Source organism: Equus asinus, chromosome 16 (assembly GCF_041296235.1).
Source record: "Equus asinus isolate D_3611 breed Donkey chromosome 16, EquAss-T2T_v2, whole genome shotgun sequence".
Taxonomy (NCBI): Eukaryota; Metazoa; Chordata; class Mammalia; order Perissodactyla; family Equidae; genus Equus; species Equus asinus.
Window position 1 is genome coordinate 22,824,216 of NC_091805.1, and position 16,615 is coordinate 22,840,830.

Sequence of the window (16,615 nt, forward strand, 5' to 3'; positions counted from 1 at the left end):
GAGATTTTTATTAAATCTGCTATTGTCTCAATCTTCCATTTAAAGCCCGGTTTACTCATAAAGATATCTTAGGGTATAACAGGTACCACACTCTTTATTCCCTCGCCTTCCAGCCTCAGCAGTCAAGTCTGCTGAATATCTGCCTTTAGCCCCAGCTCTTTCCTAGATATACTTTGTACACACTTTACTAGACACTGTGTTAAACTGTTTACGTGCTTAATTATTTCTCTCAAAAATGTTAGAGGCAAATATTTTTAATCTGGTATAAAACTATTAAATCTGTAATAACTATGCATAGTCTGCTATCTTTAGAAGCAATTCTCAACTCTGCTTTTAAGTTTTCATTTATTTGTTGAGTATATAATGTATACGGAAATTGTGCTCCATTCTGCAGGGAATGCCCAAAGAAATAAAAAGTAAGGCCACATATTTCAAGGAGCTTATTTTTAATTTACTTGGGAATATAAAACACAGATGCAGGAATTATGAGAACTGTTCAAAGAAAATATCAGTTTATGGTATTCTCACCAAAATGTTTAACCAAAACTGTTTCTCACCAAAGTGCTTAACCTGGACCTCATCTTGAGGAAGCAGACAAATCCACATTGTAGCACCCTCTCTAGAAGAACAGTCCTGAGCTCTTCTGGAGTGTCGGTGTCAGGACGACCAAAGAAAGGCAGGCTCGAGGATGGGTTGTGACAGTCTTCTCTAGACTAGAGGAAACTAGAGAGACATGGAAACAAAGTGTAATGTGTGATCTCTGATTGGGTTCTGGATCAAAATGTCTGCTACTTGTTTTCACATGGTTCAGAAAAATGGTGTGTGTGTGCATGTAGAGAGAAAAAAAGATAAACAAGTGGCAAAATGTTAACTGAATCTTGGTAAAGAGTACTCTTCTTTCAACTTTTTGGTAGTTTAAGAATTTTTCAAAATTAAGAAGTTGGGATAAAATTAGAAAATTTAGAACAAGGAGATTAAAAGATAAACATTTGAGAGTATAAGGCATGAGAAGACTAGCAAGAATGAGGTAGACTCAATCATGAGACTATATTCTTGAGATGGGCTTTCCTCAGTTACTAGACAGGAATTGGCAGGAGACAGGTAAGCAGTCGGCTCTTCTAGAAAATGAAGTTTACTCTGCCATGGTAAAAAATATCTCTACATTAGAGAACATCTTGTCTTTAAAGTAACGATGTCAAATAGGTGAAAGTGACAGCATCTTTTATGATCTTTCTTAATTCTTTCCTGTTCTCATATGTTTAGGTCTGTGATCATATTTAACTCCTTTCTGTTAAGACATTGGAAATATCCAGAATTTGCATTCTCTGTAGGATAACATAGTATTTTTTTTTCTTTTAATTCACTGTTAAGCCAACGTCTTGTCATTTAAATTAGAGATCATGGTTTGATATTATTTGATAATCAGTTGCAGATTTTTCAGACCAACACTTTAGATGAGCGCTTCTTAATGTTTAATGTGTATCCTAATCACCAGTTAATATGCAGATTCCCATTCAGAAGGACTAAGATGGAGCCGATATTGTAAATTTCTAAAAAGCTTCCACTTGATGCCAAAACTGAAGCTTCTGGTCCTTGAACCATAGATTGAGTAGCAAAGATCAGAACGTGATTCTCAGTGGGGTTATGGGAAGATGCATATTATAATCTTCCCAGGATGGTGAGATACCTGTCTTTAAATTCATATTCCTACCTCCCCAACAAAATCCAAATTCCTCACCTAGGCCCGCAGGCCCTTTTAAATCCTGTTCTTGTCCATTGCTCCAACCTCTGCTTTACTAGCCACAGTGGCCTCTTGGTTCATTGAATGCACCAAGCCTTTCCCACTTCAAGGCCTTTGCATTTACCATTTCCTCTTAGAGTGCACTTCTCCTGGCTTCTCATGATTAGCTCCATGTTACCCATTTAAGGTTTCAGCTTATGTGACATCCTCTTAGAAAAACCATACTTGGCCATCTTATATATCAAATACTTCTTCCAAGTTATTATGTACCATTATTCTTTCTGTATCTTTTTTAATTGCTTACTGATTTATTGGTTTACTGTCTGTCTTTTCCTCTATTATAATACAAACTCCTTAAGGACAGGAACCTTGTCTGTCTTGTTCACCACTGTGTCCCCTGTGCTTATAGAACAATGCCTGAGCCATGGTAAATACTCCATAAATTTTCTGTTAAATGAATGAAGTAAGGAAGGAAGGAACAAATGGACCAATTTAGATTCTGAAAGTATTTCTTAGCTGAGTAGAATATCATGATGGTAATTACCGGCAGAGTGAGCCCCTCTGATTAATAAGATCTACCCTTATCTCAGGTGATTTGGGACACACACCCCACTCCCCTCCCAAAAAAAAGGATGAACAGCATAGTTCTGAACTTGAGTGAAGATATTATGCTCTATTGCTGCTGAATCTTTCTTATATTTTATCCAACTATTACTCAGTTTTTCTCGTTGTGTAGAAAGCTTCCTCTCTCGTTTAGTCTCATAAAACTACCCACGGCTGTGCAGTGAGTGTTTATTTTAAGTATATGCATGAGTAGGAGTTCGGTATATAGTAATTACCCAAGTTAATCGCAGTATTCATTGAATAGGTAGTAATTACAAAGTTGGAATTTGGCCAGGATGTTCAGGATGACATACCTACTTTTAGATAGTGAAACAGTTCTTTTGTGATCACAGATAATCATAATGTTGAGATTAATCTGATTAAGAAGGTAGGTCTAGATAAGCTGTTAGTGAGACGGTACTATCTTAGCTTTTTCTTACAGTGCTGGTTCAGGTGTGATTCAACTAGCAAATAAGTCACACCACCACTCCTTTCATTGCTTGTGTTTTCCCTAAAGGTCTCTTCTGATTACTTGCTAGTCTGACTTTGCTTGAGTTATAAAATCTGACAAAAATCACCGTTTAGGGGCTGGCCCCGTGGCCGAGTGGTTAAGTTCGCACGCTCCGCTGCAGGCGGCCCAGTGTTTCGTTGGTTCGAATCCTGGGCGCGGACATGGCACTGCTCATCAGACCACGCTGAGGCAGCGTCCCACATGCCACAACTAGAAGAACCCACAACGAAGAATACACAACTATGTACCGGGGGGGCTTTGGGGAGAAAAAGGAAAAAATAAAAAAATCTTAAAAAAAAAAAAAAAAATCACCATTCAGGATCTGCTCCAGGCTAGCCATAAAAACATCTCTTTTCATGTACCATATCTAAGTACTACTTCTGAGACATCCTTATGGTAGTCTATTTCAGTCAGAGCATGGAAATTCTCTGAATGATGTCACTATGGTGACTTTATTTCTTCTCCACAAGCTGGAGTTTTCAGTGTCTCCGTGACTCCATTTGATACTAGTAGTTTTGCTCCTTTTTGCCTGTCACTTTACCTTCCATTAGTTCCGAGTATGGTCAGTAAGAATCCACAAAATGAACAGAGTAGAAGCTTGCTCAGCTCATCTTCACTTCCTCCTACTCTGTATTCTGTAGCTTGATCTTGAGGTCTTGGTCAGAATGCCCCACTGCAGAGGAAAACCAGAAAGAAACAAATGGAAAGACAAGGCCAGTGGTACGGGAGAGATGAGAAGACAGAAGATGAAAGAGCAGAAACTGCAAGTAGATGGTGAAAGGGAAAAATGGAGATGGAGAGTAGAGACAGGGACAGCTGTTCAAAACATGGCTAAAGGGAGAAGTGGCTAAATTAGTACATTGAAAAGAAAACTTTAAAAAAATGCTATTCCTCAAAGGGGGTTGGTTAGCTTGTTCCTTCCTTGGAGATGAGTTTTGAAGAAGAGATTAGGATGGTATGGAATTTCGGTGGTATGTAGATGATACTTCTGGATGCTCAGACTCTTCCCCAGATTAGTGTGAACCGCCACTGGAACCTTATTGGCATCCTTTGTTGCTTAGCACTGTTTTCTTCCCTATAAAGGGAAGGTAAATCTCAGAACAGCAACTTTTGATTTATTGCAAATTGTAAATCAGCCACAGCTTTATCAGTGAGACTTTAACATATTGCCTTAGTTAAATGTTGATGACATGAAAGAAAAAATACATATGCATATATATTAAGTATATAGCCTTCAGTATTCTCTTAGAGATTAGAGAAAGAGTCTGTGTGTTTTGGAGACTTCAACAATAATAGTGTGTAGAGGATTTAAAAGCAGTATTAACCCACCTGAATTTACCTCTGAAAGAATCGAGGAAATAAAATTCCAAGTCCTACATAGACGTTTTGAGTAGATCTCTTAGTTTTGACAGGCAGTGTTCAGCAAGCCCTGAGGTTACCCAACACAATAAAGAGGAAAGAATAAGTCAGCAGTCATGGTTGAAAAACTATTGTCCAATGTTAGAGTAGTGAACAAAGCAGATTAGAAGTTGAGATTATAATGAATGTAATGAGAAAAATAAATAGTTGAGAGAGCTTTATCAGCAGAACTTGAGATCTTGGAGGTCGAGGAGATTTGAATGCCTGGATCTGAGGGGTTTCCTTAGCAGTGGATAAAACCTGAAATTCTCAGTGTCCAAGTTTGTTGACCAGAATCATGATACAAATGACATCTGCTCTCCTTTCCTTTCACATCTTTTTGGTTTCCTCCCCCTTGTTTAAATTGGACAACAGTAAGTTAAAGAAATTAGCCTGTGGTATAGTAGGGTGATTGCACCAAAATCTAAAGTGTGTGGTTCATAAAGAGTACAGGATATCCCCGGTCCCTTCCACTTCTAAAGTGATGACTCTCTAAACAAGAGAGTTTGAGGTTGGTGACAGCAGTGGAAGAGTCATGCCTTGTTCCGTTCTCTGCCTTCACCAAACTCTTCCCTGAGTCCAGCTGGAGACACAACCATTTTTCTTATTCCATTAGTTTTTAAACTGTGTTTCTTGAAATGCTTTGGTTCCAACGTGTGTCAGGCATCACTCTGTGAGGGGCTGAGGAGGCAGGGCTCATTTTGCTCATGTTCCCCTTCTGTTTCATATATTGCAGTAGCTTATAATCTTTAAAAATTTTCTCTATTTCAGTGTAGTTTTTTTCTATATCATAAAAATAGTGAATATGAGAACATATCCTTGCTGAAGAGCTTCTGTAGGCCTCAGCCCTCCTTTGCAGGCGCTATAAAAACAAGCTTCACATGAAGAAAACTAAGAGTTAGCTCCTGGGCCTACACATGCTGAAGCTTTGCTCCTCAGTGTGGCCCACTGCCCTAGCCATCATGTGGAGACTTGTTAGAAATGCAGAATCTTGGAGTTGCCCTGGTGTTGCAGCAGTTAAGTTCGCACGTTCAGCTTTGGCGGCCCTGGGTTTGCCAGTTTGGATCCCGGGTGTGGACATGGCACCGCTTGGCAAGCCATGCTGTGGTAGACGTCCCACACAGAAAGTAGAGGAAGATGGTCTCCGATGTTAGCTCAGGGCCAGTGTTCCTCAGCAAAAAGAGGAGGATTGGCAGCAGATGTTAGCTCAGGGCTAATCTTCCTCAAAAAAAAAAAAAAAAGAGAGAGAAAAAGAAATACAGAATCTTGAGCCCCACTCCAGACCTACTGAATCAGAATCTGCATTTTAACAAAAGTCCCAGATGATTCATTTGCACATGGAGTTTGAGAAGCCCTGCAGCAGGCTAGATAGTGTCCAGCTTCCTGGGCTCTTCACCCCCGACTGAAGGACACACACTGGATGAAGTGTGTCTGTAGGAGGGTTTAGTTTAACCTTGACTGTCCTTAGGAAGGGTGGAAGAGAAAAGGATACTTGAGGTTTGTAGCTAACTCTTATTCCTGCCTGACTCTTTCAGCACAGCATTCGCTAAGTTTGTGTTATAATCCTCTCTGACATTTGGCTTACATAACACTATGTTCTCAGCCTTCAGTCCAGCATCTCCTTTCATTTCCCTTTTGCACCATCACATCCGTATTAAATCTCAGCATCTGGAAAATAGAGCTGAGTTGCTAAATATGTCTTAATCACCATTGAACCATCACCTCCCATTCCTATTCTCTTTGGCTTCTATTTCCCCCTCATCTTTGGCTAAAATACTGGAACTGATTTTCACAGAACCAAAGGCTTATATGAAATAATTTACCATTAAGTGGCAGTTATAAGGACTTTCCATATTCAACATGTAAAATTTTTTAAGGATTCAGCCTTTGGGTTATCTAAATTTTTATTTTCTGTTTCATTTACATTTGCCATTTGATATTTTCATTCTATTTGGTGGCTTACTTGAAGAATAAATAGGAAAAAACATGAGAACCTCAAATCACATATTTATTTGGCTCTTTGTTTTGGTAGGGAAAAACTGTAAATATCTGCTAAAATATAATTATGTATTTTCTGCAACATTTTTATCTACGTTCAATTTTCAGATTTTATTTTAAGGGGGGGTGTGTGTGTGTAAGAGAAAGATAATAAGATGAGGTTCATTTCATTTCCCTTATAAAAACTTCATTTTTTCTCTTAGGATATGAGTTATTAATGCTTCTCCTAAATAAATAAATTCTCCCCGAACCTTCCGTTTTTCTCTGGTTCACATCCTCTGACATATATATGGCTGCTTCTGCTGTTTCCCTACTCTGCTGTACCAATAGGCCTTACCCAGGGGGTAGACACCATCATTCATTGCTGTTAATGTATTGACTAATCTGGTAAGAAGTGCTCCAGAATATCTCCATGTCACTAACTCTATTCTAAAATGTAAATGAAAGATTGATGAATTGTCAAAAGTATGCATCTGACGGTCTAGTGCTTTGGAGTCTGAGGTCCCGGCTTGCAGAGACTTTCAGGACAGCGTAGGGTGGTGGTTTCCCCAGTCGTCGCCCCCCAGCCTCCACTCCCCCCGCCCCCCAGCATCCAGCCTCCAGAAGAGATTCTAACTACTTGCCGTTTATCAAGCACGGATTTGCTTATCAAAAGTACACACCATTTTCATTTGAGAAATTGTGTATCACTGTTTTGCTGCTGGTGACACTTAGGTTTATTAAGTTCTATATTAACCAGTTTTTAAAATATATTTACATGTAAAGATTTTTCATATTAATTAACCGTTTGTATAGTTTTAATTCCAGTAAATTAAATAGTAATATTTAGATATTTTAAAAATGTTTACCTATGTCACATCTCTAATTTTATTAATCTTTTTTTTATCAATAAGCTTATAATATCTGCTGGTAGCTCTTTCGAGTATTCTGATAATCATCTTTTCTTTAATCATTTTGGTTTAAAGATTAGTTAATTTTCATTTTCTTTGTTGAGTCGTCACTAATTATGAATTTTTATGAATAACAAGTCTCTGAGAAGAAAACAGATCTGCATAGACTGTCCCTACACCGGAGTGCTGCCGCCTCAGCATGGTGTTGGTGCCCAGCCTCCTCTCACTCACAGAAACGTACTCACTGCACAGCATTCTAGATGATTGCCTTGTGCCATCTTGTCTTCAGGATCCTCCTTCACGCACTTCTGAGTGTGTGACAGTAGCTCTCTCTATGATGAAATAGTAAATATCGATCACACTCTGCTTTCTTCAGTTGAAACTGTGTTTCTAGCTCTGTAATTATCAAACTGATGTGATTGGTTTTAAATGCCTAAATGGAAATTATTTTGCTATCATCAAATTTCATTTTCTTTCAATTGTACTTAAGTAATGAGTGTATTCTCCTTTTTTAGGTGCGCTTTGTAAAGAATATAACTTCTTGGAAAGAGATGAAACCAGGGTTTTATCATGGACACGTTTCTTATTTGGATTTTGCAAAGTAAGTTATACCTGAAATGACACAGTAAAGAATGCTTTATACTTTAGCAACCTAAAAAGGAATAAATTCGTTTAATTATGATTTTTTTAATTGAGATAACATTAGTCTCTAAAAATTATGATTTCGATTTTAAAAAAATGTACTAGCTTGCCTTTGCGTCTTTTAGGCATGTAATTTAAGCATACCTTCTAGTGTTTTACTGCCCTCTAGTGTTCCTAAATTGATAATTGTCATATTAATTTTAGAAATTCAACACAATAAATTTAGTTACTTGTCATTATTACATTTAGATTTCTTGTACAACCAAATGACACTGTTTTAGGAGAGCCTCAAGTTTTAACCTAGAGGCCAAGCAGATCGTGACTTTTACCACGTCATTGACTGAGAACTGAGAAAGCAAAGAAGTCATCACTCAGTTATTAGTGTCCCAGGGTGTCTGCTTCTCAGCCAAGACACAGTGAAGTGTACACTTTCCCTTGGTCTTTGTTGGTTTAGCTTCAAAATTGTGATATACTTAAAAGAGACGGTTTTAAAAATAGTGATTTTCCTGAAACTAGAGATAAATTAACTCATTTTCCATATTTTTGAGAGGAGTGGGGGGGTCAGAGTATTTCTACCATAATTGTCTCAAGAAAAGTTCATAAAACTACAGGCCCACTTTCGGTATCAAGCAGTGTGTGGCACCCCCTAGAGTCTGTGCCACATGAAGTACTAAGCAGAAAACATCTAAAGGGATATTCTAAACATGGGTGGCTTGTGAATCCATTGGAACGTTTTTTGTAGCACATAGAGTACCATTATAGTAAAACCTCAAATCCAAATCTTTTCCCTCATAAGATTTTGCCCTAACTTCAAAAACATTAAAAATATATTTTTTTAATTATTTAAGCTTAGACATGTTCTCTCAGTCATTTTGTTAGCAATCATGACTTCAAAGTAATACACCCTTATGTATTTGTCAACTTTAAGGAGCATTCTGTGTGACATTTGAAAATTAAATTGATATCCCATTGTCATTTTAACTTGTTAAATTGAAAAAAAGTTCAAATATTACTGATTCAGATTGATAATAAATCTTAAGTTTCTTGAAAAGCTTCTAATTGAGAAGGATTTTCCCAAATATTACTTGCATAAAATAATATATTCTCATTTCTGGTTCCTCCTGCAATACTCAAGATCTTTCAGTAAAATGGTAGCTTTAAAGTTAGATGTACATTTTCTATAAATAATTCATACTGCAATATTGAAAACATTTTATGGGCAGCTTTAAAATAAACTAATTATTTTTTCTTTGCAGAGGTAATGAACCAATTTCATAAACTTCATTCATATGCATATTTTCCCTCAGGGCTGCATTATCCTTCAATTGAATGTTTGTTACCCTTTTGCCTAGATGATTTATTTTTTCCACACATAGCTTGGTTTCTAATACTTTGGGTTTTCATTATTAAAATAATATATTGAGTACTTTTGCTTTTGGCAAAAGTCTTGTACTTAGAATGAAGCTCTGGTATATGCTAGGGGTTCTTGCAGTTGAAAAAGTATAATGCTTCTTGAAAAGATTAATCTCACTTATTAAATACTAACATGAACGTTTAAGGGTTTGAATATTTTCATATCAGTCTCATGTTATTGGAAGTGAAAAGTATTGAGAAAATTTTTAATAGACTTTTACAGGATTTTAAACAAATACCTAAAAAAATCAACTAGAGGAAATGTATTTTCATGTAGATAGTCAAGAACTATTGTAGATGTAATTAGTGTCTTTTAAAATAATTTTTGGTTTGACAGCCATACTAACCATGAATGAGTAAGGAAGAGGAAAGAAACATCACCTTACCAATTTTTAAAGTACTTTATTCTTCAAAACATCTTCTTGACTGGTATAGTACTTTGTGGAGTCCATTAAAATACTGGCCTTCAGGGGCCAGCCCAGTGGCACAGCGGTTAAGTTCATGCGCTCCACTTCTGCGGCCCAGGGTTTGCCGGTTCAGATCCAGGCGTGGACCTACACACTGCTTATCAAGCCATGCTGTGGCAGGCATCCCACATATAAAGTAGAGGAAGATGGACACAGATGTTAGCTCAGGGCCAGTCTTCCTCAGCCAAAAAAGGAGGATTTGTGGTGGATGTTAGCTCAGGGCTAACCTTCCTCAACAAAAAAATACTTGCCTTTAGAAGAAAATGGTTGAATTTGGTGAAAGAAATATTTAATCACATACCTTTTCAATTGCCTTAGCAGAGACACTAAAAAGAGTGGAAATCCAGGAAGTGAGATAGAGAAATAAAAAATGAAAATTTCTTTCTATTTTAGACTGATCACTAAGAAGCATGCATTCTATCTGTAAGCCTATGTCTACTCAAGCTGTGTTTTGGTTATATTTATCTGGTTTTCTTCAAATAATAATAGAATAATAACAAAAATATCTTTTTGTTACATATTTTCATTTCTATCCTGTCTTACTCCTTTTTGTCTTAATCCTATTCTTGATTTTTTTAGCACATTTCCTACTTCTTCCCTCCATTTTTCCCTTCAGTGTTCAATTACTGTTTTGTTTTCTTTTTAATTGGTGGACAACAACACAATTTTTAAATGATAAAGTTGAATAAGTTGTAGTTCTTGTCCTCGGTGAGTTCATTGAAACCCCGTTTTTTCCTACAATTATCAGTTCACGATGGTTCATTGTAAATAGTGAAAATGTTACAGATTACCCTGCCTTTAAAATTCAAGCTACTCACTTACCTACCAGCAGTATCAATTATCCCCACTTTGATTTTCTTCAAATTTTACCAAAGAAAAACATTACAGCATCTCTTTCAAAATCCTTTTTCAAGAACACTTTCCTTTATAATGAATAATGTGTACCTAAAAGAAAACTGTTTCGATTCTGGTTTCGATCAGACTCTGCTGAGATGTTTTATGATCTGGCTACCCTAAGGGTCACGTGTCAGCAGCTGTCTTAGAGATATTTGGAAATCATTTCTGATGCCTGGGTGCCTTTGTGGTTGTCCCCAGGAATAGCCTGGGTTTTCATCGCTGTCCTTTTGGTGTCTCCATATCACCCCTGTTGTCTTTTTCAGAACAATTGAGGTGAATCAGTAAAGAATCAGATATGTCAGGACAAGAAACAAATACCTGAATGCTTCACTAGGTCTGAAACAAAGTGACAATATTTTTGGCTTAAAGAGAGTTTCTTAGTATATAGATTCATGTGAGATTGTCCCTTTCATCTCGTACTTCTCTGCTGAACCAGTTGAAGTTTGCACCATTTCTACAACTTTCAACAAGTTTGTCACAACACCGTGGAAATATGTTAAAACTTATTTTAATTATTGCAGGCAATAGGTGAGAGTTGCCTTTTCATTGACCTTGTACTGCTGGCTCTTCCTACAGCACCGATCCTGCAGGTGGCTAAGGAGCAATCTCTCAAGTTAGACAGAGCTGCATTTAAACCCCCCAGTTCCTTGCCAGCTCTGCGGTCTCAGGCACCTTACTGCAGATCTTCAGTTTTCCCATTTGTAAAATGAGAATAATTAAAGCAACTGCTTCGTGGTGGTTGTGAGGATTAAACATGATGTATGTGAAGCACATGGTTCTGTGACTCACACAGAGCAGTGTTATGTAAAGTTCCGTCTTCTCTAGGTTACCATGTTGTCTTACTGGTGTTTTTTTTTTCCTCCCTGTCTGAATCTGTGCTCACCCTTCTTATTCCCAACTCTTAATAAGGCTTTGCTCAACACTGCCTTTGTCTACATTATTCTCCTTTGGGAACTTTACCCATTTTCATTTTTCAAGACATCGGAGCAAGAAGTTAGAGTCATCGTGTTCAATCTTCGTCTTCACCACGTATGTCTAATCAGTCACCAGGACTTTTGAGTCTGGCTTCTTTCACTTAGCATAATGCTTTTGACGTTCATCAATTTGATGCACGTATCAATAGTTAGTTCCTTACTGAGTAGTATTCCATGGTGTGGGTACACCATAATTTCTATCCTTCACTAGTTTCTGGATACTTGGGTTGTTTCCAGCTTTTGTTGATTATGAGTAAAGCTTCCAAAACATTTGTATATAGGTTTTGTGGGGACATATGTCTTTGTTTCTTTTGGGTAAAACCCAGAGGTGGGATTGCTGGATTTTATGGTAACTCTATAAGACACTGCCAAACTGTTTTCCATAGTGGCTGTATCATTTTGCAGTCTCACCAACAGTGTATGAGAGTTGCAGTTGCTGTGCATCCTCACCATTATTTGGTGGTGTTAGATTTTTTTTTTTATTTGGGCCATGCTAATAGATGAGTAGTAGATTAATGCCCTTCTTTTTGCTGAGGAAGATTCACCCTGAGCTAACATCTGTTGCCAATCTTCCTCTTTTTTTGTGTTTTTTGCTTGAGGAAGATTAACCTGAGCTGACGTCTGTGCCAGTCCTCTTCTATTTTGTATGTGGGTCCCTGCCACAGCATGTCTGACTAGTGGTGTAGGTCCATGCCCAGGATCCGAACCCACAAACCCAGGCTGCCAAAGCAGAGCACACCAAACTTAAGCACTACTCCACGGGGCCAGCCCCTGAATGCCCTTTTTAAGAGATAAATAATTACTTTAAAGATCATTTATTCACAACATTATTACCAGTGGAACCAACAAATACCAACAGGTCACTCACTGTTTTTGAAACAAGATAATGAGAACTTGCCGCTAGAAGGATTTGAAAGTTTCTATGAACCCTTAGGACTAAGAGAGACCAGTATAAATATATATAAGATATCAATATCCACAGTGAGACTGCTGCATAACTGGAGATGTTAAATCTAGTATGAAGCAGAAATCTCAAAGCATGGTGCTTCCCAGAGGCTAGTCAGCCCTCTTTCAGCTTCATCATCTTCCATTTAGACTTCATGTAGCCAGTTGACAGGTTCCTCTCAAATGTTCTGAGTATGCACTTGTTCTGTTAACCCTTCTTGATGTTCAGTCATCAATCCAAGCTATAGAGTGTGGCTCTAAAGCAGTGAGCCTAGTTTGTGTTCCTTGCCTTGTCAAACCACATATACTGACATGGCGAGAATAAGGATCCTAAAATCCCTTCTTACCAACCTGCTGCTCAGATTATATTTTTTCCCTTTTGATCCTCAAATAACATCGGCGATTCCTAGCAAATATGCTCTTGTCTTCCTAGGAAGATCATGTTCTAACACATCAGTAATAGTTTATTTTCCTGGACAAAGATGGGTTTTTCTAATCCACCTGAGCCCTCTTGAGGAACAGCTCAGATGAATGGCCAGCTGGCCACTTAAGGGTGGAGTCCACGACCACAGTCCTTCTAGTTGTGCTGTGTGGGATGCTGCCTCAGCATGGCTTGATGAGTGGTGCCATGTCTGTGCCCAGCATTCCAACTGGCAAAATCCCGGGCCGCCAAAGTGGAGCGCGCAAACATAACCACTTGGCCGCAGGGCTGGTGCCGCCCCCCTCCCCCCATGTATTTTGTTATTGCCCCTCTACAGTTTATTCCATAGCAGCAGCCAATGGCTTTTCTTCCCCCCAGCTTTACTGACATATAATCGACATACAATATTGCATAAGTTTAAGGTATACAATGTGATGATTTGGGATACACATATATAGTCAAATGTTTACCACAATGAGGTTAGTTAACACATCCTTCACGTCACATAATTAGCATTTTGTCGTTGTTGCTGTTGTTATGGTGAGAACGTTTAAATTCTACTCTCAGAGCAGCTTTCAAGTACCCAGTACAGTGTTAACTCCAGCCACCATGCTGTGCATTGGATCCCATGTCATGATGCTGCTCTGCTGCCTCAGGCAGGCCTCCCTCCTGATGCTTATAATGTCGACAAGGCCCATACGTCTGCACTTCCTCCACCCCACCCCCATCTCTCTACTCTCCTTCTCTGTTATTATCCCCTTCCTGATTCTACTGCAGCCGGATTAATCTCCTTGCTATTTCTCAAAAACACCTGACACTTAGCTGCTTCTGGGCTTTCATACTTGTAAGTCTCACCTTCCTGGGACACTTTCCCCCAGATACCTACATGGCTTCCTTCTCATCACATAGGGCTAGTGATGCCTTTCTGAAAAACCCTGCTTTGAACTGTACTCTCCCCACTTCTCTTGGCACTTCCTATTCACTTTCACTGCATACTTTTTCTCCTTTGTACTTTTTACCGCCTGACATAGTTTCTTATTTGTTTATATTCTGTCTCCCCCAAGTATAATGTTAGCTCCAGAAGGACAAGGAATTGAGTCTTTTTTCTTTTTTCACTGCTATATTCCTAGTATTAGAATAGTGCCTGCATATATTGGATACACAAAAAAGTACTTTTTGGATGAAGTAATGTAATAGGAAGAAACAATAGAAAGATGAGAATGGCATTCTACTTAAGGAAGACAGAATGAGCAAAGATATATAAGGAGAAATAGGAATAAGTATAATACTTTGAGGAAGGTAGAAGAGGGGAGCCTACCTATAATAGATGGTATCTTGTTTGAGGAGGGTTGAAAATAATTAGATCAATAATGCGGTACCTAAGACGTAGCCAGGCAGACATTAACAACCAGGCAAAGGAGTTTGGGTTTGATGTCAACATAAACAGTAGAGTTATTTCAGTTCCTCAGAAGAGTGATCTAACAAGTGGTGTTTTAGGAATATCGGTTGAGAATTGGTATGGAAGGTAGATTAGACTGGATGCAAGAAAACCAACTAGGTTATTGCAGTAATCTAAGCAAAAGGCCCAGGAAGAGGGCAATGGTGAAGAGAAAGGGGGTGATGAAGACAGGCCAAATCTGTGGGAAAGACTACAAAAGAAAAAATCAAAAGGTCTTGGTAACTGTCCTAAATGAAGAATAAAGGAAAGGGCAGAGTCAAGACAACACTAAGGCTTCAAGTCTGGGGCAAGTGAGGATATAAGAACAGGGAGCCAACTGGACAGTCTAGGGTCTGCAAGGGTGATAAAGTAAAAGCCTTCAACTCTGTCGTTCCCTAGGGAAGTAATGCTGAAAACTTGATGTCTCTCACTTATATCTTATCTTTAAAATCAGCAAAAGTAGAAAGCAGACTCAAATGGTCGCACTTGTATGTACTTACACTGTACGCGTTGATCATGTTTATCTAGTTTGTTGGGCCAGAAATGAGAAATCATTGCTACAGAAAATTAAAATGATTTACGTAATTCTTCCCAGTAAAATTTAAAATTATTTTTCATTCAATTTTCCATTCTCTCCTTTATCTTAGGCCATCATTTTTAAATTCTTATTTCTTGTTTACTTTATTATAACATAAATAATCATAAAACATCTCCTAATCTCCATGTATTCTATTTTGTTTAAATTAATTCATGTTCTTCTTTACATATAGAATCAATACCACAAACTTATAATTTTAGGACACCCCTAAACAGAATGAAATTGTCAATGTCACCTTTTAAATTTTGTTCTGTTTCAGATTTGGCGTGAAGAAGAAGCCAATTTACATTAATGTCATAAGGGATCCTATTGAGAGGCTCGTTTCTTATTATTACTTTCTGAGATTCGGAGATGATTATAGACCAGGGTTAAGAAGACGAAAACAAGGAGACAAAAAGGTAATAGTTTCAAGATTTTTATAAAGACAGTTGTTTATGAAATGTAATGAACTGTGTGCTTTTAAAATTTATTACTGATTATAAATGTACTACCCGCTTATTGTGGAAATTTTGAAAAGAACCCAAAAGTATAAAGAAGCAAAAGTACAACTACTCTATGATTGATATTTTAGAGTGTACATAATTTTTTGTCATTTTCAAAAATATTTTACTTTTGTTCCAGGGCTGAATATTTCTTTTACTATATCGTCCTATTAACAATTTTCTATGAGGCCATTATAATTATTCACTAATAGGATGTATTTGTTTATGTACTTTGGTTCTCTTAGTCTTGTGATGTAGTCTATATTGATTTGCAACCATCAGTTTAGAGAAACTGTTTTGCTAAAGCAGCTATTTTTTTCAGGCAAGGAGAGAATAATGGCTCTACAGAGCTCTTACTTAGCAGCTTCAGGTTTGGGTTGTCTTCTATTTAAGTATGTCCTCTGAGGAGCGCCAGAGTTGTTTTTCTGAGAAACCAAACTGATTTGTCACTTTTCTAGTGGAACGCCTTTGCTGGGACCTCATTGCTCTCAGGATTGCCCACGGCATAGGAGGCACAATCTGACATAATCTGAGACCCACCTCTCCAGCCTCATTTTCCCTTAGGTGCCCGGTGCTTCAGCCATGTGAAGTGTCATCGTGCTCCAAACTTGTTATTGCTTTATACTTTCTGCACACGTATTGTTCCCTGTACTTAGAACGTCTCTGCTTCACTCTGGAAAACTCTTTGTCCACCTTTAAGATCCCAAATGTTACCTCTTCCAGAAAGCCTCCTGTGCTGTGCCAGGCAGCCCTTTCAAGGTTCCCAGAGCGATCCATTCAACTCTCTATTTGTTAAGCATTTATCTTATGTATTTGAGTTATTTGTTTACATATATGTCTTCTCCAAAAGGTTGTGCACTTCCTGAAGCAGGGGCTGCATTTCATTGATCTTTGTTTCATTGTTTAGCACTGTGCCTAGTTCATCTGCATGTGGTGAACAAATGGTGGAATGAGTGAATTCTGCACCTTTTAAACCTCAGATGTTGCACAGAAGTGATGCTCGATGCTTAATATGTAACAATTAACATCCAACAATTAATTTGTTTTCTAAGTTATATGTGCGCTCTATGTCACATGAGGAGGCAATGGTTTTTTGTTTTCTTTTACTTTTTTATTTTCTAGAAATTGCTGTGTGTTTCCTTTGTCTCAAAGCTTTAGGCAGAAGGTACTGATCTAAACACTGATAACTGACCAGAC

General features: G+C 38.0%; 1 protein-coding gene across 7 annotated transcripts in view; it reads left to right on the plus strand.

Moving 5' to 3' along the window:
* Window positions 1-16,615, plus strand: part of HS2ST1 (heparan sulfate 2-O-sulfotransferase 1) — a 166,909-nt gene that overhangs the window by 133,700 nt on the left and 16,594 nt on the right. For all 7 annotated transcript variants that reach the window (XM_014827566.3, XM_014827565.3, XM_070486762.1 and 4 more), the window contains 2 exons: window positions 7,657-7,742; window positions 15,196-15,334. In XM_014827566.3, the coding sequence (XP_014683052.1) occupies window positions 7,657-7,742; window positions 15,196-15,334 (225 nt within the window). The remainder of the gene's footprint in view (window positions 1-7,656; window positions 7,743-15,195; window positions 15,335-16,615) is intronic.